This window comes from Moschus berezovskii, chromosome 20 (genome assembly GCF_049115385.1).
Source record: "Moschus berezovskii isolate FMDL1 chromosome 20, NW_MosBer_1.0, whole genome shotgun sequence".
Lineage (NCBI taxonomy): Eukaryota > Metazoa > Chordata > Mammalia > Artiodactyla > Moschidae > Moschus > Moschus berezovskii.
Genome location: NC_142479.1, coordinates 65,879,757 through 65,905,720, shown reverse-complemented (window position 1 = coordinate 65,905,720; position 25,964 = coordinate 65,879,757). Strand labels below are relative to the sequence as shown.

The 25,964-nt window shown below is 52.0% G+C and overlaps 1 protein-coding gene and 1 long non-coding RNA gene across 3 annotated transcripts in view; one reads left to right on the top strand and one right to left on the bottom strand.

The window, feature by feature from the left end:
* Positions 1-563: 563 nt before the first annotated feature.
* Positions 564-9,856, bottom strand: LOC129538636 (uncharacterized). 2 transcript variants are annotated; one of them, XR_016035419.1, is made up of 3 exons: positions 9,504-9,856; positions 5,381-5,554; positions 564-745 (listed from the first exon to the last, which is right to left on the bottom strand). It is a non-coding gene; the product is annotated as an uncharacterized LOC129538636 (long non-coding RNA). The 2 variants fall into 2 exon arrangements; XR_016035418.1 differs by lacking the exons at positions 5,381-5,554; positions 9,504-9,856 and adding exons at positions 1,812-1,928; positions 2,470-2,836.
* Positions 9,857-10,255: 399 nt separating this feature from the next.
* SEPTIN9 (septin 9) overlaps positions 10,256-25,964 on the top strand; it is a 181,468-nt gene continuing 165,759 nt past the window's right edge. The window contains exon 1 of the mRNA XM_055408484.2: positions 10,256-10,345. Within this exon, the coding sequence (XP_055264459.1) occupies positions 10,327-10,345 (19 nt within the window). The 5' untranslated portion in view covers positions 10,256-10,326. The remainder of the gene's footprint in view (positions 10,346-25,964) is intronic.

The window sequence follows — 25,964 nt, the reverse complement described above, 5'->3', positions numbered from 1 at the left end:
CCTTCTCCTGGTCCACATGCATAGCTGAGAGCCCTGCCTGAGTGTGGCTCCAGCCCTTCCCTCGCTTACAGTCTGTTACACGGAGATGGAATCTTGTTTTTTTTTATTATGGTTATGTCTTTTAAGTTTCTCTTTACATGGTTTATGTGTCTTTCTCTGTCTTTTATGTCTATTTGGGATGACTTTAAAAATGAACTTAAAGTGCCATCTATTTTATTTCGAGCTGTAAATATTTCCTTTTATTGTAAGCCATTAAAAATGGAAAGCTAGTGTAAATTTTTAGTTTCCTGGAATGTAATGGGTTTGAAGGTTAATTTTGAAGAATAAGACCTCATTAAACTGCCCTAAGTGTGAGCTTAGCTGAAGATCTTTTCTTAGTGGTGGGTTCCGCCAGCTGCATGCAGGCAACAAATAATAAATTACTGTTCCCTTTTGAAAGTTGGAGGTAATGACAACAACAAATAACAACATTTCCAAGCAAGATAAAGCATGTCAGCTTTTCTCGATTGGGAACCCTCTTTGCTAATGGAGGCTTAACTTAGCTGTTAATTTTTAATAAATGGTTTTATTGAATTGTAACATTGACACTAGAAAACTGCACAGATTCTAAGTGTGCAACGTGAAGAACACAGCAGGTGGACACACCGGTGCAGCTTTTACCTGGTCCTGAGCACTGGGGTCATCGTCTCCATCCCAAGGGCAAGAAAACGCAAGATCAGAGAGGTTAGGGCTTTTCCCGAGGATCCTAGGAGGAAACACAGCAGGGAGGTCACAGCCAGGCTGCATGGTCCCACGGTTGGAGAACAGCTCTGAGAGGCAGGTGTGGGGTGGGGAACAGGTGTTGCCAGAAGGCTGGCTGGGAATAGGGAAAGCAGGGGCTGAACAGGGACTCACGGAGGGGCTCAGAGTGGGAGGCTGTAAGCCTGGAGCCTGGGGCCCTGGCACATACCCACCTGACTCTGGTGTGCGGACAATCATTTTACCTCCCCTGGCTTTGAGATTTCACAATCCAGTTTTGTTTGCTTTTCAAATTGGACATTAAAAAAATGTTTACGTATTTATTTATATGGCTGTGCTGGATTGGAGTTGCATCATGTGGGATGTTTTTTAGTTGAGGCACGCGGGATCTTTAGTTGCAGGGTGAGAACTCTTAGTTGCAGCATTCGGAATCTACTTCCCCGACCAGGAATTGAACCCGGGCCCCTGCATTTGGGAGGACAAGGTCTTAGCCACTGGACCACCAGGGAAGTCCTGTTAATTGGAGATTTTAAGATGGAGTGACTATGTTTTAATTTTGACAAAAAGACATGTCAAATGAAAGACACATGCTACTTCCTATTACCATGCTACTTCCTATTACCATTGTTTATTTTTTTAAAGGACTTTTTCTCATGTAGGACATCTGTACACATAGGAAGGGAAAGTTTCAGAATCAAGACCAGCCCTCTGGGACTTCCCTGGCACTCCAGTGGTGGGGAGTCCACCTGCCAATGTAAGGGACACGGTTTCGATCCCCGGTCCGGGAACTAAGATCCCACGTGCCGTGGGACAGCTGAGCCCGTGTGTCACAAGTACAGAGCCCAAGTGCCTAGAGCCCATCCTCCGCCACGAAGAACAACTCCCGACAGCCACAACCAGAGGAAGCCTGTGGGCAAGAACGAAGACCCGGCACAGCCAAAACGAAAATAAATAAATGAATAAATAAAAAATAAATCTTAAAAAAAAAAAGACCAGTCCTTTGAACATCTTCAACTTTGCTTAAAAAAAAAAAACAAACAACCCAGAACCTCACGTCTTTGTATGGTCCTCACTTGTTTCATTTTGCCTCTGACGGGTGAGGGCTTGTCACAGGCTGGCCCCAGTTCCCGGCCTGGCGTTTGGGAACACTGAGTCAGGGATGGTCAAACCTTCCTTCCACGACTACAAGTCTAGGTTTGGGGACAGAGAACACAGGGTTTCCAGATTTAGCAAGTAAAATGACAGACAGCATGTGCGGTTAAATTCTAATTTCAGATAAATAATCATTTTTTAGCACCAGTATATCCCCAATGCTACCTGAGATATACTACAAAAATTATATTTTGCTTATCTGAAGCCCAAACCTAACTGGGCAGCTTGTATTTTATCTGGCAACTTCTCAAAGGACACTTTTACTTTTTTGGCCGCACCATGTGGCATGCAGGATTTTAGTTCCCTGTGAGGGCTCGAACCCACACCCCCTGCAGAAGAAGCGCAGTCTTAACCAGTGGAGCGCCAATGAAGTCCCCGTGAGGGGCACTTTTAGAACATGAGGACTGACCAAGGAGAGCCAGAGCATGGGGTGGGGACCCGTGTGTCTCCCCGACGCTGCTCTGTGACCTCGCCCACCTGCAGCCGCTGAGGGCTGCCAGCCCTTTCCCAACACTCCCACTGGCCCTGTCTGGCAGGCCCTGTATTTATTTAAATGAAAGCCAATGAACATTCACTTACTCTGGAGAACTGTACCGAGAACTGTACGCTGGAGACTCTTACGATAAGTGGAGCCACATGGCCTTCCTCTCCGCCTGGGTCCCAGTTCCCACCGGCTGCCCTTCTTCCCCTTCTGCACGCAGCACTGAGGAAGCTGTGGCTCCTGCCCTCTCGCTCACCGTCCACTTGGGGATGCAGGGGCACCACCCAACCCCAGGACAGCTCAGGATAGGCATCTTTATCCCCTCGAAGCCGACAAGGAAGCTGAGGCACAAAAGTTTGGGCTTGGGCTGGAAGGCATGCCGAGAGCCTGTGGCACAGGGTCCTCAGCCCGGACCTCTGGCTTCCCGCCAGCAGACCGGCGGGCTCAGCCCAGGGAGCCGGTAGAAAGCTTTGCCCGGAGATTCCGAGTGAATGGGCCGGGGGCGGGGCCTGAGTGGGGGTGGCTGTTCGCTCCCTGTGAGATTCCAAAGGACCCAGATAACTCCAGCTTCACCCGGCTACGGAGATAAGGGCAGAGGAAACAGCTCAGTGGGAGGAGAAGCCCCAACGAGAAGGAGGAGGGGGAGGGGAGGAGGGAGGGGAGAAGGGGGAGGGGAGGAGGGGGAGGAGAAACTCCATCCGGTTCCAAAGACCCAATTTGACTGCCTGGAAAGGGTGTTCCAAGCGGAGCAGACAGCAGGAGCAAAGGCACCCGGGTGGGCTGGGGGAGGTGGCGGGGGGAGGGGGGTTGAGGGGTGGGGGTGGGGGTCGGCTGTAAATGGGCTTGCAGTGGAGTGAAAAAGAAAGGCCGTGATGAAGACAAGACCCAAGACACGAGGTGGCCTGTGATTTCCTACGGATGCTTCCCAGAGATTCCCAGCTTCCCCTTGAGCTGAAGTCACTGGTGAAATGTCAGCGAGGATGCCGGCCCCTCCCCTCCCTCTTTCCTGGGCTGCAGTTTTCCCATCAGAAAGCTCACCCTGGCTCCTCCTCCCGCAGGGCAGTGGAGGGATAGAGGAGCAGGCAAGGCGAGCCCGAGGGGCCAAAGTTCAGAGGCGCCTTCTAGGTGTGTCCTTCAAAGGTCCAGCCCTGGCTGCTGTAGGCCCTCCCTGCCCCCATCTGATGACTGCCATATTGTTGTTCAGTCGCTAAGTCCTGTTGAACTTTTTGCAGTTCCGTGGACTGGAGCACACCAGGCTCCAGTCAGCTACTATCTCTCAGAGTTTGCCCAAATGTATGTCCATTGAGTCGGTGATGCCTTCCAACCGTCTCATCCTCTGTTGCCCCTTCTCCTTCTGCCTTCAGTCTTTCCCAGCATCAGGGTCTTTTCCAATGAGTCGGTTCTTTGCATCAGGTGGCCAAAGTATTGGAGTTTCAGCTTCAGCATAACTGCTTCCAATGAACATTCAGGACTGATTTCCTTGAGAACTGACTGGTTTGATCTCCTTGCAGTCCAAGGGACTCTCAAGAGTCTTCTCTAGCACCATAAATCCAAAGCACCAGTTCAGTGCTCAGCTTTCATGGTTCAACTCTCACATCTGTACATGACTACTGGAAAAACCATAGCTTTGATTATATGGACCTTTGTCGGCAAAGGTCTCTGTTTTTTATTAAGCTGTCTAGGTTTGTCATAGCTCTCCTTCCAAGGAGCAAGCGTCTTTTAATTTCATGGCTGCAGTCACCGTTCGCAGTGATTCTGGAACCCAAGAAAATAAGTCACTGCTTCTGCTTTTTCCCCCTTCTATTTGCCATGAAGTCATGGGACTGGATACCATGATCTTAGTTTTTTGAATATTCAGTTTTAAGCGAGCTTTTTCACGCTGCTCTTTCACCCTCATCAAGAGGCTCTTTAGTTCCTCTTCTCTTTCTTCTATTAGAGTGGTTATTATCTTCATATCTGAGTTCTGTATATGGACCATATTTCTTCCCACCACAAGGCCTTTGCAAGGCTGTCCTCTGCCTGCAGACCCTTTCCCCTTTGTTCTTCCTGGTTAACTCTTGTTCATCTTTCTGATCTCAGCCCAATCTCCCTTCTACAAAGAAGCTCCCCCAGACCCTAGACCCCAGATGTGAGCCTTTAAGTGTACACCCTCACTGTACCTTCTTTTTCATAAAACTTAAGCTGCACACAACATATTTTATTTATATTTTTATTTTTTGGCTGAGCTGTGGCATGCGGTATCTTAGTTCCCCGACCAGGGATCGAACCCGTACCCCCTGCCTTGGAGGTATGGGGTCTTATCCACTGGATCACCAGGAAAGTCCTCACTGTACCTTCTTACTTGGTTACTTGGTTAATGTTTGTTTCCCCTACTAAAGTATAAGCTTTAGAGGGCAGGGACCGTCATGAGTCATGAAGAAATATATATTGAATCAACCAACAAGAAAACAGTACAGTCACTGGGACAAAGCACCTGGGCACTTTTTAAAGTCATTTGGATTTCATTGCCAAGTGCTTTCTGGAAAGCTGGGGGCAGATACACTCCCACATTGCACAGGAGAATGTCAGTAGAGCCACACCTTTACCGTAAATCGTACACACACAGCAAGGTCCCAGTCATCTGACAAGTTCAAGCTCGGGGACAGCCACAAGTCAGAAAAGAGTCTGACTCAGCAGAGACGCTGAGCCAAGCAGAGGAGAATGCTGCTGGGCTGAGCTGAGGCCAGGCAAAGATGGCCATACCGCCCAGTGTGAGCCAGCCCCTCTGGGGTCAGGAGACAAAAGCAATGACCCCCAGGTGGCCTGCCAAAACAAAATTTGACCATTCGGGCCTGGAATCCTGGGGGGATGGGTCAGGGAAAGGACCAGAAAGAAGCTGACAGGAGAAAGAAGAAAAAGTGAGCAGAAGCCACAGAGCTCAGAAATGGAAGCAGACAGCAGAGGGTGTGGTTGGGGCAGGCAGATGGGAGAAGGTACGGTAAGGGGACCCCAGGAAGGGTCTGTGCTCACGTTTCTGCAGCTGGGCCGAGAAGACTTAAAGTCCAGACTGCCCACCTGAGTGGCTGCTGTGACCACCGTGGCGGTCCTCCTGGTATTCACGGGCGGCTGCTTCCATGAACAGATCACGGGATTGTAATGCCCATTTTGCCAGCCGACCATCTTTCTTGCGAAGAGGCGACGATGCTGGGAAAGATTGAGGGCAGGAGGAGGGCAGAAGGAGAAGGGGGTGGCAGAGGATAGACAGTTAAATGGCATCACCGATTCCACGGACATGAACAAACTCAGGGAGATGGTGAAGGACAGGGAACCCTGGTGTGCTTCAGTCCATGGGGTCAAAAAGGGTTGGACATGACTGAGCGATCCATCTTTCTTACTGGCTTTGATGGACAACTTGCTAAGTTGGGAGTCCCCCGTGGCAAGAAACTCAGATTTAGTCAGCTAAAACCTGAGGTTTTCCATCTAAGAGGTTTGAGGAGCTGAGTCTGCCCACAACCATGTGAGCCTGGATGTGGACACATCCCCAGCTGAGCCTTCAGAGACTCAGCCTCTGCCAATAGCCCTGGCTGCAGTCTGGAGGTGCTTCTGAAGCTGATAACCCAGCGAAGTGGTGGCCGGGTTTCTGACCACAGAAACTGTGCCATGATGAACGTGCGTCATTTCACGCCGCTGTTTGTGCTAAGTTGTTATGTGGCCACAAGCACCTCAGACACCCCCAGTGCTCTGGGCTTCCTTGCATACAGAGGTCTCTGGGTGAACAGACCCTGACTGAGTGGCCCAGGGCTCCAAGACCAAGGGTTACAATCAAACAACAAGCCTTCCCAGCTGCAAAGGGAGGGGACACAGGAGGACACGATGCCAAGCTCACAGGTGAAGGAGCAGGAGGGCTGGGAGATGCGGTTGTGATGGTTTTGGGAAAACACAGTCTGACACAGCTGCCCATGGACACAACTCACATCCCCCCCACATGTGGGAAATATCCTCACCCGACCCCAAGATCCTGAAAGTCTCAGCCATCGTGGTGCAGGCTCAGACTCGGGGTGCAGGCTCTAACCCTGTAAATCAGTGCAGATGGGCCCTCACAAGGGTTCTTCAAGGACTTCGCCCTGGGGGGTTGTTCTCCCAGCCTGGGCTCAGTCCTCTGAGTCATACTTCCTTTTTCTTTGGAAAACTGAGTTTGCAACTAAATAACTTTCTCAGCCTGCGTCCTTCCTCTAAAAGACTGAGTCCAAAATCCTCTTTTTCATTTTGTCCTGCTTTCATCCCTCTGAGTCCAAGAACCTAATTTAATTCCTTAAAAGCTTACATGTTAATTTAAAATCCACTCCATGAGATAAAAACCTTACCCACAAACATTTTTCTTTTTTTAAAATAGACTTTTTTTTTCTTCAAAAAGCAGTTTTAGGGAACTCCCTGGTGGTCCAAAGGTTAGGACTCATCACTTTCACTGCAGGGCGCAGGCTCCCCTGCTTGGGGAACTAAAATTCTGTGTATATCACGGTGCAGCCAAAAAAAAAAGTTTTAGATTTACAGAAAAATGTAATGAGTCAGAGAGGTCCCATATGCACCACCCCCTCGGTGTCTCCCTTCTATGATACACGTTGCATTAGAGTGGTACATTTGTTACAACTGATGAGCCAAAATTGATATTTGATTATCAATTATTCGGTTGTGTCCAACTCTTTGCGACCCCATGGACTATACAGTTAATGGAATTCTCCAGGCCAGAATACTGGAGTGGGTAGCGTTTCCTTTCTCCAGCGGATCTACCCCATCCAGGAAGCGAACTGGTCTCTTGCATTGCAAGCAGATTCTTTACCAACTGAGCTATCAGGGAAGCCCAATTATTATTAACTAATTAAGCCCACAGTTTACATCAGGGTTACACAGGCGTCATACATCTTATGGGTTTGGATCAATGTTTCCTATCATGTATCCACCACTACAGTGTTGTACAGTTCAGTTCAGTCGCTCAGTCGTGTCTGACTCTCCGCGACCCCATGAATCACAGCACGCCAGGCCTCCCTGTCCATCACCAACTCGCGGAGTTCACTCAAACTCATGTCCATCGAGTCGGTGATGCCATCCAGCCATCTCATCCTCTGTCGTCCCTGTCTCCCCTAGAGCCCTAAAAATCCCTGAGTTCCACCTCTTCATTCCTCCCTGTTTCTTGGCAACCACTAACTACTGTCTGTAGTGTTGTCTCTTCCAGAATGTCGTATAGCTGGAATCATACACTCCGCAGCATTTTCAGATCGGCTTCTTTCATTCAGCACCACAAAGCTTCTTGAGGTAAGCCCTCTCTACCCTCCTGTGAGGATGCAGTGGCTGCACTCCCCTTGAGAGGTACAATACCTACTGCAAGGCAGCCTCTGAAGATCCTCAAAAAGTCTATCTGAAAGCGTGTATGTTGAAGGAGCAACCTGTGAGTCTGTAACAGTTAAATGCGTCATTTATGATGACCTTGAGCCACGAGAAAATGATTAACGTTTGGTATACTCTACTCACGAATTTGAACAAACTCCGGGAGACAGTGGAGGACAGAGGAGCCTGGCGTGCTGCAGTCCATGGGGTCGCAAAGAGTCGGACATGGCTTAGTGACCGAAAATCAGGTCATGAAGGCAAGTGATTACATCATACATTTTAAAGAGAGTTGTCCATAAAATTAAAATTTCATGCTTAAACTATTAACCTTCATGCATCCCGAAAATGTTTTCATTCCTCCTCCTGTCTTTCCTCCAGATTTTTGGCATTTTTTTTTGTATGTGCGGTATCACTAATTCCCCATCCGTGGCTCAGTGGTAAAGAATATGCCTGCCAATGCAGGAGATGCCAGAGATGTGAGTTTGATTCATGAGTTGGGAAGGTCCGCTGGAGTAGGAAATGGCAACCCATGCCAGTATTCTTGCCTGGGGAACCCAACGGACAGAGGAGCCTGGTGGGCTACAGTCCACAGGGTTGCACAGAGTCAGACACGACTGAGTGTTCACACACACACACACACACACGGTGTCAGTACAGCACACGGGTCTTCGTTCCCAGGTGCCCAGGTACTTGTGAATTACAACCCACAGGCAGAAATGCTAGCATGAAGGGGCCAACCGCACACAGAGAACACCCAGGGGTCCTCCATGACTCCAGGATCTATCTGCTCTGAGGATGCGTATGCACCAGAGGACCTCTGACTTGAGCTAAGCGAAGCAACCAGCCCCTAATGTGCCCATTAGACAGATTTGTAATAGGCAGCTGGGCCTTGGGAAGGTCAGGCATCAGTATGGGGGTGCAATCATCATGGCTATTGGCCAGAAACAGGACAGAGCTCAGCCTTCTGCCTTGGCCGGAGTGAAATTTGCAGGAACTTGTGTAAGTGGCCCTTGGGGGAGTGTGTGTGACTATCCCAGAACCCAAGGACAGATGTTAACAATTCATCTCCAGTTCCCCGGCCTGTGGCTTCTCCCCTCCCTCGCCTCCTCCCCAGGTCCCCAGATAAGGAAAGGAGCCGGAGGTTGACCCAGGTGGAGTCCAGCGTCTACTCTGGTCCAGCCTAGCCAGAGGGTGTGGGATGGGTCACATGGCCAGACAAGCAGGCCTGTGGCTGGACAGATTTCTTAAGAAGGGGAGCAGGTGTGCCTCAATTCTTAGGCAGGCTTTCTACTCTCTAGGAGGCAATGGAAATGCTTTTGGATCTTTGAGGAGAGGGAAAAGGGAAGAGGGTGTATCAGTGATGTTAATTCTACCTCCGTTTTCTGTACAGGCTTTGGATAGTCGGGCAGAAGGTAGCGTTATGACCCAGTTGAGAGCTTGGGGGCGCTTCCGGAATCTTCCTCTGCTCCCTTTTTCATCCCTGGAGCGCGCGGCCCTTGCGTATCTGTCTCCGCAGGTTCTGGGATGCCCCGCACCTCCCGTTCCGCCACGCCCTTCCGTCTTCCAGGAACACCTTGGCTGCCTGGCAAATTCCTGCTCATTCTTTAAAACCCTGTTTTGGAATTACCTCAGTAAAACTCTGACAACACCCGCTAGACAAAATTCATCACTTTTTCCTTTGATTTAAAACAAAAAATAATTTTCTTATGGAAAACTTCTTTAGGGATACAAAGCAGAGAGAACTCTGTACAATTTTTGCTCAGGAACTCACATTCTCCTTCCTGCATTACCCAGGTTATAAAGACTCGTGCCCTCGTATTTGCGAACCGACGTCGAGGCCTTGACCGCGCACAGTACTTGGTGCCGGCAAGGTGTTCGATATTTCTCAGGTGCAACAGAAGTTATTAGCTGGTCCAACGTACCCATTGTACAGATGAGGTAACTGAGGCCCCAGTTCATCAAGCAGTCAAGGCAGTCTGCCCTCTGGATTACCAGGAAAGTAGCGGGGCACATACAGTCGCGACCTCGCCTGCCGGGTCCTGCCCGGTCCACTTGGGCGGCCGGAGGACTCCGATCCCCGCCGGGCTGTGCGGAGGGACCACCGCCCGGCCCCAGGCCGCTCCCTGCGCCCCTCCTCCCGCTGCCACCTGGCGAGGCCCCGCCCCGCCCAGACTCCGGATGGGAAAAGTGCCGGCGACGCCCCGGAAGGAACCGTTCGTGCCTGGGGTGGGGGTGGGGGGTGTGGCTGCTGGGGACGGTCGCCACCCTGGCGACCCCCACCCTCGGACAGCTTGCATCGGGCTGCAGTGCAGGGGCCGCGCCCGGGCCGCGCCCGGGCCGAGCTCAGGACCCGGCGCGGGGCTGGCGCTCCAGGCTGGGGGTCGCGATGCGCGGCGCGCGGGGCTCCGCCAGGTGTGGGCGCGCGGGGCGGGGCTCGGCGCACACCTCCGGGGGCGGGGCGGGGCGGGGCCGGGCCCGACCCCTCCTCCCGGCCCTCACCCCTCCCACTCCCGGCCCGGGATTAGCGACCTGGGAGCCCGAGCCCCGCGGCCTCCCCGCCACACTCAGCTGGGAGCGGCGGCCGCGACGGCACCATGAAGAAGTCTTACACAGGTGGGCGCCGCGCCCGGAGCGGGCGGGAGGTCGGGGTCCCGGGGCCAGCTTGAGGAGTGGGGCGTCCCACCGGCCAGCTGACGCAGCTGCACCCCTGATCGGGATCGCTGACCAGACGCTGGCCCCCCCAACCACACTTTCCTCCTCTGCTTCTACGTCGCTGCTCCAGGGTCTTGGCCCGCGCGCTAGTACGAGACCACTGGTGCTCTGGGGAGTCCGGGTGCTCGAACTCTCTGACCCCCAAGACGGTTGGACCCTGATTCTGACCTTGGCGGAGAGTCTCCTGCCCCCGTCTGTCGGCCACTACTCGCTCAGGTGTCTGGAGGGGCCAGTGTGGGAGCCGCTGCCCTGGGCTGGCCTTCCCTCCTGCTCCCCCTCCTTCCCCCTTGTACCTTCTCCAGAATCGCTGACTTGCCAGGGGCCGAGAGTCCGGGCGCGTCCCCGTCCGTGCGTATGTGTGCGTGGGAGGGGGCTGTGTGGAGGATTTCCTTGGGGTCCGCTTCTAGGACTGGTGGTCCAAGTCTTAGCATCCTTTCTTCAGGTGAATTCCTGTTATTCCTCTACCCAGTGGAGCACCGGAAATCCCCAAATGGGACCATCCAGCTACACCTGAAGCCCACTCGGGTTCACCTTTAGGGTGTCAGGATGCCTTTTGGTTTGCTGGGATCCTAGCTTCACTAGCAGGCTTGACAGGTGAAGAGGCCTGGCCAGTTCCCACCATGCACTCAGGATCCTTTATAAGCATTTTCCCCTTGGGTACTCTGAAGTTCCATTTTGAGGATGGGTAAACTGAGGTTACTGCCAGGTTTCTCTGTCCATGGAATCCTCCAGGCAAGAATACTGGAGTGGATTGCTATTCCCTTCTCCAGAGGAACTTCCCAACCCAGGGATCGAACCCCTATCTCCTGCATCACAGGCAGATTCTTTACCATTTGAGCTACAAGGAAATGGCAACCCACTCCAGTATTCTTGCCTGGAAAATCCCATGGAAGGAGGAGCCTGGTAGGCTACAGTCCATGGGGTCGCAAAGAGTCGGGCACGACTGAGCAGCTTCACTTTTTTTTTTTTCTAAACTGAGGTCACAAGCCTTGAAGGTCTGGTTAAGGGGAATCTAGATCTGTTCTTTTTTCCCTTCCTTTTTTTAATTTGTGATTTTCCCCAAAGGATCCAGGCCGGATCCTTTGTCTTCCTCAGTGGTAAAGTTATAAACGGCATCTCTTCTTCTGCTAACCCTGCAAAATTTCTCCTCATGTTCTTCCCCTTAATCTACTTGGACATCAAGTTTTCTGCCAAGGACTCATGAATTAATTTTTCTTGATAAGAGGACAGAGCCATGGTACTTAGTTGGAGCTGAAGAGGTCTTTTGGGACATTTTTCCCAGTCTTCTCCTGCTTTCCATTTTTTCCAGAAACAAAACAAGTAATAAAGAGTAACTCATCTCAAAGAGAATTACTCAGAACTTCCCCTAAAATGGCCTTCCGGGTCAGTAGCTTAGAATTTCAACTTTCACCCCCTGTTGCAAACAGCATGGCCCTCACCCATCCTGAACACAGCTCCTCTCTGGAGTGTGGGGGCGTTGATGTAATGGTGGGGAAGGAGGGGGCTTCCAGATGGCATAGGCGAGGGTTTGGCGCTTGGCCTCCCTCCCCAACGTGTTCCAAATACTTGAGATGGCTGTGGGCATCACCCTTCCCCTGAGTTCTGCAGCCCAGTGTGGCCCAGGGGCACCCATTGGCTCTTGCCCTTGGCTCCTTCTGCTGATCAGTCTGGCCACCAGAGTCCCCCCAGGGAGCTGGCCTTTTCCTGGGGGGACTTTGAGACCCTCCTACACAGACGCCAGAGGGCCTCTCAGGCAGGCTGGATGTGTCTTCTCCGTGCCTGCTCCCTCCTGCCCTGGCAAATTAAAAAAAAAAGAAGGAGGAAGGTTTCAAAGTAGTGTTCACAGGTGGGTAGGAACCAACTCTTGTAAAGGCGGCCTCCCTGTCTCCGGTGTTTACCTGAAGGGGCAGGGCCCTCGAGGACGGGCCTGGGAGAGCTTGGACTTCTTCCAGCTTTTCCTCCTGGCGATGGTCCAAGGCGAGCTGGGTCACTCTGATGCTGTTGTGTGGGGTTGGGCTGGAGGGGGCTGGCCCAGGGGTGGGGTGGCCACTTGGTCCCCTTCTGAGGGGGATCCAGTTCTGATGGTGCCCTCTCTCGTTGCAAAGTCAGACTGACTCCCATGTAGCATCAGTGCCCTGAAATTAGGGAAAGCATCAAACTGTGAAGGATCCCCAGTGTCAAAAAATTCAAGGACAGTCAACCAGGAGTGCTTTTATTTTTCACCTGGATTGAGTGGGATTATTCCTTTGGGACCTATTTGTGGGCTCAGAAATAAATCAAGAGACTTCCCTGGTGGTCCAGTGGCTAAGACTCTGCGCTCCCAGAGCAGGGGGCCTGCCTGGGTTCGATCCCTGATTGGGGAACTAGATTCCACATGCTACAGCTAAGACCCATCGAAGCCAAGTAAATAATAAATGTTGTTTTGACGCTAAAAAAGAAAGAAAGAAAAAAATCAAATAATGTTCTCAGTAGAGCTGGCTTGAGCACTCACGAGTCTCTGAAAAGGGAGGAATTTTAAAAATATGTTTGAGGGGATCCTGAGTGCCTTTTAGATAAACACTCACTGGGCACACATTAGGCACCTGTACAGCCAGGGCCTCGAGGGTACAAAGATGATGGAAAGACGTGGTCTTTGTTTGCAAGCAAGCTGCATTCTCTTGGGAGGCAGGATGCAGGGTGTTAACCTGGCTAGTTAATACTGCTCTCCCCACCCCCCCACCGAGCGGTAGTCTCCAAAAGCTACTGGATTGCCCTGGGTAGGGGAGGTTTCTGGTGGAGCTGAGATTAAGTGGGCCTTGAAGAATGAGTGGCTTTGAGAAGGTGGAGAATAAAGAGGATCCTTCTAGGTGGGGAATAGAGTGAGTGCCCACTGAGGCTGCAGGATGCCAGGGGCTTGCGTGGGAACGGCTCTGTATCTGACGGTTCCAGTTCTGCTCCAGGCACTTCCTGGATGCACCTCACTCAAGCAGTGTGGCCCAGTGGTTCACAGCACGGGCTCCCGGAATTAAATCCTAGGCTGGCACCTCCTCCATCTCGTTGTGTGTCTCATTTGCCTCATCTGGTAGACAGGGGCAATGCTTATTTGTTGTAACGATGGAATGAGCTCATGTGTGAAAGGCTTAAATGCCTGCGCCATCCCTAACTTGCTTCATTATCCTTATCACCCGCAGGAAGTACACACAGGAGGCTCTGTGTCACCAGCTTTGCCAGGATGCCCGAGGGGGCTGCTGGCACCCTCCCTGGGCCTCTGTTGCTTTGGAGGCCAGGATTGTGGCCCAGGCTTCTCCCTCAGCCCCTTGGCGTCAGAGCGGGCTGCTGTCTGAACCTCTCCAGTGTCCTGAATTCGGGACTTCTGGTTGCATACTGTGCCACTGTGCCTGTCAGTGGCCCCGGATCCCCTGGGAATTCTCAGTGCTGAGGGGGCTTAGCTGAGGCCCAGAGCCACAGAAATGGGGAATAAAATCCAGCCGGTGTGCACTTGGGGAATTATTCGGAGATGCTTGGTGACTTTCAGGAGATCTCCGAAGCGGTAACTGGCCTACCAAAGGTTGAAAAGCTCTTGGACTTGCTACTCAGAGCCCTGGTCAGGGCGGGAGGCTGCAGTTAGAGAGATTAGCCAGGCGAGCAGCCTTCCCCACGCCCAGCGCTCGGGGAGCTGAGTTCTGGGAAGCGGAGAGGAGAGGAGCAAGTCTTGGAGCGGGAGCCGGGGGTGAGGGCGAGGAGCGCGGGTGGAAGGCCGGTTTCTTCCTCTTCTGGCCCTGCCCCTCCACCCCCTCTGGCTGCCACACCTCTGCCTCCTCAGGTCCCAGCCTGCTCGCTCGCTCCGGCTGCTGCGGGGACCTGGGTGGAGAGAAAGAGCCACCTCAGGCGGTTCGTCCATGCTGCCCTTGGACTGGTGCCCAGGGTCCTGGACCCTTTTGGACCCAGAGGCCCTCCCAGCCCTTGGGGAGCTGGTGGAGCCTGATCCTGCGGCCCATCCCCTCCCCAGCCTGTTGGCAGTTATCTGCCCACCCCTTGGGCTCACCTCCCCCCCACCCCGCCAAAGTCACCTGCCTGTCAGCAACTCCCCAGCCTGCCCTGAGGGGTTCCAAACATGGAGTGCCACGCACCTGGCAATGCACCTGAGTTTGAGACAACCCACCCTCCTCCTGGAAGCCCCCTGGATGAGCCCGGGTGCAGAAAGGGCATGAGGTGACCTCTCAAGGGCGGCGGTCTGGAGTGTATGTCCAGGTGGAAGGATGGGCCGGCCATGTGCCCGGAGCTGCCATGTGTGAGTGTCAGCAGAGGGCATCTCACCAGGGACCCCAAGAGCCGGAAAAAGCACCCCCTACCATCCTCTGCCTGGCTTCCTGGGCCACCATCCTCGGAGACTCCCTGCCCATCCCAGGCCCCACAGGGATGGGACCTGGGGGTGGGACCCTGTTTCTGCATGCACTGCTGTTTGTCCATGAGCTGCGTTGTGTGGGCTCTGCAGTTTGCTTAAGATGTACTTGATAAGAAGGGTTCAGCACACAGCGGCACAGGGCCCGGCCCCCGGGGCCTTGAGCGCCAGTTCCTGGACGGATCCCGCTGGTGGCCTTGTAGGGGGAGGGAGGCTGGAGAGAGAGGTCCCAGACCTTGGGGGGCAGAGGGGTAAGTGGGAGGATAAGTGGTGGGTGGGGAGGGAGGTGACATGCTGGGTTCCTGCACCCCTACAGGAGCTATTGCTTTGTTTTTTTATAATTTTTTTTTTTTTTTGACTGTGCTGGGTCTTCTGTGTGGCATGCAGGCTTTCTCTAGTTGTGGCTTGCAGGCTTAGTTGCTGTGCGGCATGCGGGATCTTAGCTCCCCCACCACAGCTCAGACCCGCATACCCTGCATTGCAAGGTGAATTCTTAACCACTAGATTACCGGGGAAGTCCCTGGAGCTGTAACTTTGGAACACCCCAGCCATAGGCAACACCAGGTGATTTATAGGGGATCAGTGGGTATGAGGGGTCTGGGGATGCCCCCTGGGGACCCAAAGAGTATCACACAAGGTTACAGCCCCCACAGTGCTCCAGCAGAGACCTTGGCCAGTGAGTGCCAGTGGCAGCTACAAGAGATTGCTTGTCCAGACTCACTGATGGAAAGGAACCTGTCCTGCTGATCACAGGGCTCTGGGGCTGGGGGTCCTGAGGTCAGGCCTGGCACCATGGATCCCTGAGTTTGACAGAACTGAAGGATCCCTGAGGCTGATAGCTGGTCAGCCTGCCCCTTCCCTGTTGGGCAGCTGTAACTGGGCCCAGAAACTCTGTTGAGAGGCGAAGTACCCCTGGTTTTGCTGGAGCAGCTGGGCTGAGCTGGGGGTGCCCATTTTGCAAGTTCCTGGCCTGTTTCGAGCCTCCCTGTAGGTTCAGTTTTTCCCAGAAGAGTCTGCCGGGCGTTGCTGAGGGCTGGCTCCTTCCTGCAGGCTGGTGACTTTCGGCACCACTCTGGAAGGGCGTCCTGGCCTTGGGTCTCCTGGGTTGAGTGTGGCCTTCTGCTCCCAGCCCAGTTTCTCCCTGCCTTATCTCCCTGTCCCCACCCTGGGGGCTGGGTCCATTTGCAGCCCACGTGAAGGGGGGGCATTGAGGCGCTGCCTGGGGTAGGGGGAGGCGGCTCCGGGCGTCCTGCTGTCAGTGGCCTCTTGGAAGCCTTGCAACAACTGAGCTTTGTTCCGGGCCTAATCTGACCTGGTTCTGTGAAGCGTGACTGCTGGCAGTCTGCAAGCCTCTGGGATAGGAAGCGGGAGAGGAAGATGATCCCAGAGCACAGGGCAACTGGCTGCCTGCCCTCTCTGGACGGAGCTCGAGTCCTGGTCATCCTCTGAGCAATGCTGGCTTTGTGATGGGGGAGAGAAACCCTGGATGGCCGCTCCGGCCTGCGGGTGTGGCCTCCAGCTTCCCATGGGCCCCTGGAAGTGCTGGGTGGGGTGAAAAGGGCCAGATCACCCCCCTCCTCAGGAAGTAGTGCCTTCCCTGGCCCAGGGTTTCAGAGGCTGGACCGAGGCAGGAGGGATCCCCATGAGAGATGGAGGTGACCTTGCCTTCTTTTTGGTTCCTGGGGAGGCGTTGCTCTCCCCAGAACTCTTAAAGGGTAGGTGTACCGTGAAGCCTGGGCTGTGACTGGGCCCTGCTGGGTCTCTCAAGGCTGTACCTAGGAACCAGGAGCTGGCCACGTCCACCCTAGACTTCCCTGAGAGTGTGCCTGGACCCCTTGTCCCGGCTGGGCCAGGCGTGTTGGGGCAGCCTGGCCAGGGATCACTCCCACAAGTGTGGTTACCAGGAGGGGCTGGGCAGACCTGGGCAGAGGAGAGCTGGCAGGCCGCTTTGGGCTTGTCCTGCTGATCAATCTGATCCACATCCTGGGGCTTTCACAGTCCTCCCCTGGACTGTGCCTCCTGTTTCCACCAGGATCGGGGCTCAGCGGGAGAATAAGGCTCCTGTAACCCAAGGCCACTTGGAAGTGGGTTACACGCACCCCCCGTCATCTTCCAGCCAAAGGACTGGGCTAATCAACCCGGAGGGATGTCGGGGGGTGGTTTGCAAACCTCACTAATGAACAGGTGACTTGGACTCTAGGTGCAGAGCCCAGGCGCAGGTGTTGGGGTTTGTGCAGAGGTTACCCAGTGTAGATGTCGTGGGGACAACGCCAGGTGGTGGAATGACAGCCGCGTGCGCTTAGTGGCAGCATCGTGGGGTGTGGAGCGGGGTAGGTAGACTTCCGGTCCATGTCAGGGCCCCTGAAGGGTGGTGAGCAAATTCTGAGCCTTGGGGAGCGGATCTTCCTGGTGGCAGTGTTTTCCTGGTCCCTGGGGACTGATGCTCTAGCTGCCAAGCCTGTGCCTTACTTTACTTTTAAAAGGAAAACTTTCTAAAAGACACCATGTATCTCTTCTTTCTCTCTCGCCTTTTCTGCTTATTTGGTTGTTCGTTTTGTTCATGGTGGTGATGCTCAGTCACTCAATTGTATCCAACTCTCTGCGACCCCATGGTCTGTAGCCCGCCAGGCTCCTCTATCCACAGGATTTTCCAGGCAAGAACACTGGAGTGGGGTACCATTTCCTACTCTGGGGGAATCTTCCCAACCCAGGGATGGAACCCACGTCTCTGGCTTCTCTTGCATTGGCAGGCGGATTCTTTACCACTGAGCCACCCGGGAAGCCCCAGGTAATCTTGTTCGTTACTTGTTACCAAACAACGTGACCAGGAAATTAAAAGGACAGATCCTCCAATCCCATCGGTTACAACATTGTTTTCTGTGTTCCCTTTGGACTTGTTTCCACACGCCCTGGTTGTATTGTTTGATTTAATCATTAAAGGGATATAATGTTTTTTCAGAGAGTTGCATATTCTCTGTACAGATCATCTTTAATTCTGCTCTTTTCACAATAAAATCAGATCCCATGCATGGATTCTCTAATTACAGTCTGAATGGCTCTTCAGAGTGGATGCTGCCGAATTTACTTAGCCATCCTCTCGCCAGAGCGCTTAAACGGTCTGCGGATGCTGGCGCTCTTCCCTGGTGGTGGGCGTCCGTGACTCTCAACCGAGAATGCTGTGCTGAGCTGGAGATGTTAACAGTAGCCGTGCTTATAGCTGTGAGACATGGACTGGATGGATACTGGAAATTTTTGGAGGCAATTAATTTAATAAAATACTGCCCCAGATGATTCCCTTTTCCAGCATTCCTGGGATGGCTCCAGAAACCAAACAAGTGTTCTTTTCTTTATACAGCTTTATTTATTTATTTTTGGCTGTGCTAGATTTTCGTTGCTGCGCGGGCTTTTCTCTAGTTGTGGGGAGTGGGGGCTGCTCTCTCTTGCAGTGCAGGCTTCTCGCTGTGGTGGCTTCTCTTGTTGCGAAGCACAGGCTCTAGGGCGCTTGGGGCTTCAGTGGCTGGGGCGCTCAGTAGTTGCCCAGAGTTGCAACTACTGTGGGCTCAGTAGTTGCAACTCCCCGGCTCTAAGAGCACAGACTCAGCAGTTGTGGTTCATAGACTTAGTTGCTCTGAGGCATGTGGGATCTTCCCAGTTCAGGGATCGAGCCTGCACTGGCAGGTGAATTCTTTACTATTGAGCTGCCAGAGAAGTCCCAAACAAGTGTTCTCAACCCAGCAGTTATTAAGAGTTTTAATGAACAGAAACTGCCATTTGCCCCAATTATCAGCCTGCTTATAGCCGCTGAGAAGTCCCAGGGTTTACTTGTCCTTTAAACGATCTGCCCTGTTGCCTACAGTCTGCGATTCCTCTCTGGCTGGCATATGATGCCAGCTGCTCCCCCCACACCCCCACCTCTCCTTTCCCTTTCTTCTTTGACCCCTACAGGATGTAGGAGGGGGTTTCCTTGCTTCCTTGGGCCAGCCTGAATTCCCTAGTCTTAGAGATGGGCCTCCTGCCCCCAGGTAAGCAGCCACCTCTCCTGGAGATCATTCATTCTGCTGCCGGGTTACCTGGGCTGCAGTTTCTTCTGGAACTTTCAGGCTCCTCAGGCCAGGCCCCAGTGCTGCCTGTCCGGCCGACCCTCCGCAGCTGCTCTTTTGTTTCTCTCACCTCCCGTCTCCCCTCCCAGGGCCTCTGCCCCTCAGTCCCCGAACGCACCTCCCTATGTGTATCCTTGGATTTAATCTCACGAGCATTGACAGGTTGAGTGAGACACGCCCACCTCTTTGGTGACCTGCTGCGCATTAAGCAGAAGGCCTCAAGGAATGGGTCAGCCTTTCTTATATTCTGGGGGCCCCCTGCTGCTCCCCTTGTTGTTGTCATTGGTTTCTGATCACTACCCATCCTCCACCGCGGCCGCGGTTTCCCCCTTGGTCCATTGGCCCTACGTTGTCGGTCTGCTCATCTTTATCACATGAACAGTTTGCTCATGGCATGTGAACTGGGGTCTAACCAGGAAACAAAAGTCACTCCAGGATTTAGAACAGAAGGACTTAAATGTACAGAAGATGGAGACGCCATCTAGGGCACAAAGAGGCAGCCAGGTTTGTGTGTGGGGTTTATACAGCTCTTTAACGATATGCATGGAGTATTTGTTTAGAATGAGAAAAGAAATTTGATATTATAAATTTTAAACAGTGGGCAAATTTCATAAGCATCCCCCCAGTTCAGAAAACTAACATTATTTATTTTTTACCAATCAACTACTTGTCCTGTCTCCAAAGTAATTTATTTCCCTACATTTTTTTGGCTGAATACTACTTGATCACTTCTTTATATGATGACTGTGTAATATGGTTTTTTATTGAGAGAATAGTTAATGCATCTCTTAATCAAAATTTAGGAACTTCCCTGGTTGAGCGGGGTGGGTCCAGTAATTAACACTCTGCCCTGCCATTACAGGGGACACAGGTTTGATACCTGGTTGGGGAACTAAGATCCTGCATACTGTGCAGCATGGCCAAATTTTTTTTTTTTTTTTAATTTAATTTTTACTTTTGGTAGTTGGGATGTGTGAAAAAGTGTACCTTAACTCCGAGCTTGTGGCATCTGCTGCAATTTTTCATCCTATAAACACAAGAATTCTGATAAATTCCATTTTCATGTGATTCCCATCCAGGAAGAAAGAGACAAGTACGGGCATTTGTAACTGTATGTGGTGCGCATGCGTGCTGAGTCGCTTCAGTCGTCTCCGACTGTTTGCGACCCAATGGACTGTAGCCCGCCATGCTCCTCTGCCCATGGGGATACTCCATGCAAGAACACTAGAGTGGGTTGCCGTGCCCTCCTCCAGGGGATCAGACCCAGGGATCAGACCTGAGTCTCTTATGTCTCCCACACTGGCAGGCGGGCTCTTCCCACTTGGAAGCCACGATTTTATGTGGTACATTATTGCATTTTTTTCTGACCAGAGGTACTTTCTGTTTTGAGTTGAAGAGAATTGGATTCTCTGCTTACAACGTTATATTTGGTGACTGGAATAATTTCCCACAGATCAGCCTCTGGATAAGTCTTCCCTGGTGGCTCCATCAGTAAGAATCCACCTATAATGCAGGAGACCAGGGTTCAATCCCTGAATCGGAAAGATCCTCTAGAGAAGGAAATGGCAGCCCACTCCAGGATTCTTGTCTGGGAAATCCCAAGGACAGGGGAGCCTGGCGAACGATAGTTCATGAAGTCACAAGAGTCAAACGCGACTTAGTGACCATACCACCAGCAGCCTCTGGCTCCATATGCTTCAAGTCTTGCTCTCCCACACTGCCCACGTTTTTCTGGCAACAGGTACTGCAGGACACATTCATATCTTTTTTTTATTTTATTATTTTTTTAACTTTTAATTTTGTATTGGGGTATAGCCGATTAACAATGTTGTAACAGTTTTAGATGAACAGCGAAAGGACTCAACCATGTACCTGTACCCATTCTCCCCAAACTCCCCTCCCATCCAGACTGCCACATAACACTGAACAGAGTTCTATGTGCTATACTGTAGGTCCCTGTTAGTTATCCATTTTAAATACAGCAGATACATTCCTATCTTATTCCTTCAGATGTTGCATAGTAGATTTGGGAAAGTAAGTAGAAGGAGTATTCCTGGCCTTAATGTGGGGGTGACGAGCAGTCACTTAACTATGTGTGGAAATAACTGTAAACCTTGTAAATAAAGCCCACTGAAATTCAAACTATTCTCCCAATTCAACTTTTCATTAGCAGGAGCCCCCAAAGGCCAGCCACCCCTCCACTGGTACCGAACACAGGAGAAAGGATGGTGGGCATGAACTCAGAGTAGAAGGAGAAAGCAATCGTAACTGATTGGGGTTAAAATTTATTCCATTTTGCAAATTTTGCCAAAGCACTTGACTATGTGAACGTATTTCTATGGCCCTTGTCAAGTACCTTGAAATGGGATGTACCTGAACTAAGGACCCTGGTATTTGATGTTTCTTAGCTTCTTGGAGACAATCAGAGATCAGCAGGGGAGAGGTCATTACTCCCCATCCACCCCCCATCAGAGGATCAGAGGGAGGAAGGCGTGTTATCAGAGTCCAGGGATCAGGGTTACCTGATGGAAGGCTGGACGAAGGTGAACCTGCCTGGCCAGAGCTGCAGCTGCAGAGTAGACAAAATCTGCTGTTGGAGAAACCTTCCAAGACTGAGAGCCAGGGAAAGATCTACCCTGGTTCTCCCTGGCTCGCACCTTCCAGTCTTCTATAGGTAGAATCCAGCCGAAAGACTGTAGACCTGGGGACCCAGAGACCTCAGCCTGCAGAGGTCAACTCCTCTGCCACTAAAGAGAGCCTGGGAAGGGAGAAGGATAGGGGTACATTTCTGTTTTAAATTATCTGTTGTTTAGCTGAAATTCAGACTTAGCTGTCGTGTTTTTTTGTTATTTGTTTTGTTTTGGCTGTGCTGCTCAGCTTGCGAGATCTTAGTTCCCGACCAGGGATTGAACCCGTATCCTTGGCAGTGAAAGCATGGAGTTCTAACTACTGGACCACCAAGGAATTCCCAAGTATCGTGCATTTTGGATGGCAGCGTCTTTTATGTGAATGGGACCCAGAGTGCAGATGCCCAGGGCTGGCGAACCCTCAAGGGAAGGGCCCCGTGCATTCTTGGTCAGCACTGATGTCACATGATGAGCTTGGCCTCTGGTGGTGATGACGCAGACCCTCCACGTGCCGGAGCTGCGGGCACTTCCTCGGCCTGTGATATCGGTGTTGCCTCCCTCCTGGGCTGGGAGTGCCACCAAGAGAGTTGCCAGCTCACTGTTGGTCACCGCTGTGTCCCCATCTCCTTACGCAGCGCCCAGTGCAGAGGAGATGCTCACTAATATTTTCATGAGTCTACATTTTGTAGGTGCGGAAACTGAGGCTTAGAAAGACTAAAACCTTACCTGAAGATCCAGTGAGAGCTGGAGGCGGATTTGCACCCTGCTGTCTCTTACTCTCCCCTGGGTGTGGCTCTGCCCTGGCCCTACCCTAGCCATCAGCACCAGGGGCTAGGCCCCCTTTGGGCTGGGGCTTTGCAGCTGGGTGGGCTGTGGGTCAGGAGCACCCCCTCCACTTGACAAGGGGAAATGGCAGGTCAGGGCGGAAGTCAGAGAAGGGACTAGAACCTGTGGCTTTGAGACCCCAAGCTTTGCTGAAAACGGAACTTTCTGCAGTATTTAGTCTTATGCCAGAGCAGGTCAGCAAGGCAGAAGGATTCCTCACCTTGTGGACGAATCCTTGAGGTTCCTTTTAATCCACAGCCCCAGCTGCCAGCCTGGAGGGAGGAGGAAGGCTGCCCTGCTCACCTGGTGAGTGCACATCTCAGTGGGCAGCAAAGGCCAAGGGCAGAGGAGGGAGAAGAGGAAGGGGGCTTATCTCCTTATCTCAGGTTCCTCTGAAGATAAGCCTGGAATGGGACTCTTCACTGCCAGCTGAAGCCCGTGGCTTTGATCCAGACAGCTCTTCACAGCCTCTGTGAGCACACGAACCTCGGGGAAGGGGAAGACTGTGGTGCTGGGGGCAGACTGAGTAGCAGGAGGCTCCTGGCCAAGGTCCGAATGACTTTGTCCTTTCCGGAGGGACTCGCGTGATTCTTAAGAAAAAACTGATAATCTCCTGTCATTATTGAAAATGGGTGTTTGTGCTCGAGTTTGCATGGTGCCCCTTGCTGCAAAGCTCCCTTTTGAGAAAATGGTGACTTTCTGGCTAGGAAGGGCTGCCCAGTCCCATGCATTGTTGGCACTAGAGCAAAGGATGTGTGTGCGTGTGTGTGACCCCTGGGGATGGCCTGGTTCCTGCTCTGCCCCCTCCTTGGGTTAAGATGTCTGGGGTGTGCGAGTCCCCAGAGGGGTTGAGGACGGCCACCCCGATCATGGGTGGGACAGAGGCTCTGCGACCCCAATAGGAGAAGATGATGGTGCATGAAGTCCCCTGTCACTAACATAATAATAATACAATGGGCTTTCGTGATGGCTCAGTGGTAAAGAACCCGTCTGCCAGTGCAGAAGAGGTGGGTTCGATCCCTGGGTCAGCAAGATCCCCTGGAGAAGGAAACGAGAACTCACTCCAGTATTTTTGCCTGGAAAATTCCATGGACAGAAGAGCCTGGTGGGCTACAGTCCATGGGGTCGCAAAAGAGTCAGACACGACTCAGCAACTAAACAATAATGCACTAGCTCCAGAGTCTATTTAGATTGTCAGTGCCCATTTAATCTTCTGTTTTGCCAGATTGTATCATAAAAATTTGGCTGAAAGGAAAAAATATAAGAGGTCTTCACAGTAACTGTGTCCTTCTCTCTCTTTTCCAGACTCCCCAAATTATATGCATGGGTAACACCCATGGGATAGGCATCCAGGCCCCGGGACTCGGGGGCCAGCACTGGTCTGCCCAGTTGAGGGCACCTGGCTGATCTATGGTGAAGGGTCAGGGAGAATGCAGGGCTGTTTACCTGGGGGTGGGCTCTGCCGTCAGGCTGCAGTAATGGCTCTCCACCCCAATGGTATTTTTACAAAGCAGTGCTCCCCAGAGCATCCCAGCTATCCTCCCCCTGCCCCTGGCCTCCCCAATCATGGGTGGAACAGTGGCTTACCCCCTTTCTCTCGAGGACCAAGGAGCCCCATCTCCATTTCTGGCCACCTTCTTTCCTTATTGAAATGCTGCGTTTTTATTCTCTCTGGGACACGGAGCAGCAGTGAGTCCTGTCCCAACTCACTGCTTCCTCCTGTCTTTCGCCTCATCTGATCCGAAGTGTTTCTTTTTTTAATTAATTTATTTTTTGGCTGTGCTGTGTGGCATGTGGGATCTTAGTTCCCCTGCCAGCAACTGAACCCATGCTCCCTGCAGGGGAGGCGCGGATTCTTAACCAGTAGACCACCAGGGAATGTGTTTTAATCTTGTGGCCTCCACGTGTGAAACCTGACTAGTATTCATCGCTGGCCTGTAGCTCATGAACACTTGGGAAATGGCCTTGGCCCTGCCTCGGTGAGCACAGATGCCAGATGGGGAGTTTCTGGGGTCAGAGGGGCAAGTGTGGGAGCACACTGGGATTCACGGCCCCCAAATCCTCACTGTTTTCTCTGGATCACAGACCCTGGCCTGGCTTCCTTTAATGAGCAGGGAGTCAAATAGGACTTCTGGTAGCCTTTCTTGGGGTAGCAACACCCTGGCTGCAACATGCAAGGTGCCTTGGTTATAACTTGAAAGTGAAAGTCACTCAGTCGTATTCGACTCTTTGCGACCCATGGACTACACAGTCCATGGAATTCTCCAGGCCAGAATACTGGAGTGGGTAGCCATTCCCTTCTCCATGGTTGAAACTTACATTTTGTTTAAATGCATAAGCACAGGGCAGCCAACGGTTGTTAATGTCCAACTGTAAATCCCTGGGTCCAGGCTGGTGTATGTATGTGGCTGTCATATAATTTGGTGGTTTAGCCCCTAAGTTGTGTCCGACTCTTTGCGACCCTGTGGACTGTAGCCCTCCAGCTGCTCTGTGCATGGGATTCTCCAGGCAAGAATACTGGAGTGGGTTGCCATTTCTTTCTCTAGTCATATTAAATATATTTTTAAACAGGGCTGCAACCAAGCTTCTTTTCTTTTTAAAAAAATATTTGTTTGGCTGCTTTGTGTCTTAGTTGTAGCACTTGAGATCTTCGTATGGGATCTAGCTCCTTAACCACTGGACCACCAGAGGGGTCCCAATAATTATTATAATAATAATTTATATTCGTATATCATTGATATCCTAAAAATGATATTATCTATTGAGTGTTGATTTTGTGCCAGGCACTGGGCTAAGTGCCTACAATGTATGGCCTCATTTAATCTTAGTCGCCTGTGAGTAATCCCCATCTCTGTCCCCATTTTGCAGATGGGAAAGCTGAGGCTTGGAAAGGGGAGGTCATTTCTGGGACCCGCAGTGAGTGCCTGGCGAGGTCTGGATTCAAGCCCTGTTCATCTGACTGCAGGCTTTCCTGCCTCCCTGGCCTTTGAGAACTCAAATAATTTGGTTTGGGATGATGCCAGAAAGCTGAACTTCAAATCATCTCCCCTCTTTCCGAGTATGTTTTATTTTAAAATCACATAAAAACAACTCTGTTCTCCCCTGGAGAGAGCCATTCGATGTCTTGGAGGCTTTTCCGGCTACCTGTTCGCCCGTCTCGGACACAGTCCTGAGGAGTTAGGTCTGAGGAACTGAATTTCAGCTGCTGTAGGTTTGGGGTTTCTTCCAGGGCTCTGGTGGAGGCAGCCCCGGGCTCGGGAACCTCGGGTAGCTGCCTCCCTTTCTTTTTTAAGGGAGCAGGCCTGGCATCTTCTCTGTGCCAGGGGCTGCCTGGCACCAGCCGTACATTTCGGGAAATCTGAAAAATAAACAGTGTAAATAAAACCGTAACTCCACCCAAGAAATCTGAGACATGGGCTGTTTTCCTTATTAACATGACTCCACCCCCACCGTGGGTTTGGTTCTTGGGGGTCAGATGCCTGGGGTTGGGGTTTAACCTGAATGGACCCTTTTCTCTCTCTCTTTTTTTTAATCTTTGTCCAGGACGGTGGGCGTCCAGCTGGCCTGGGGGGAGGTGCAACCGGAAG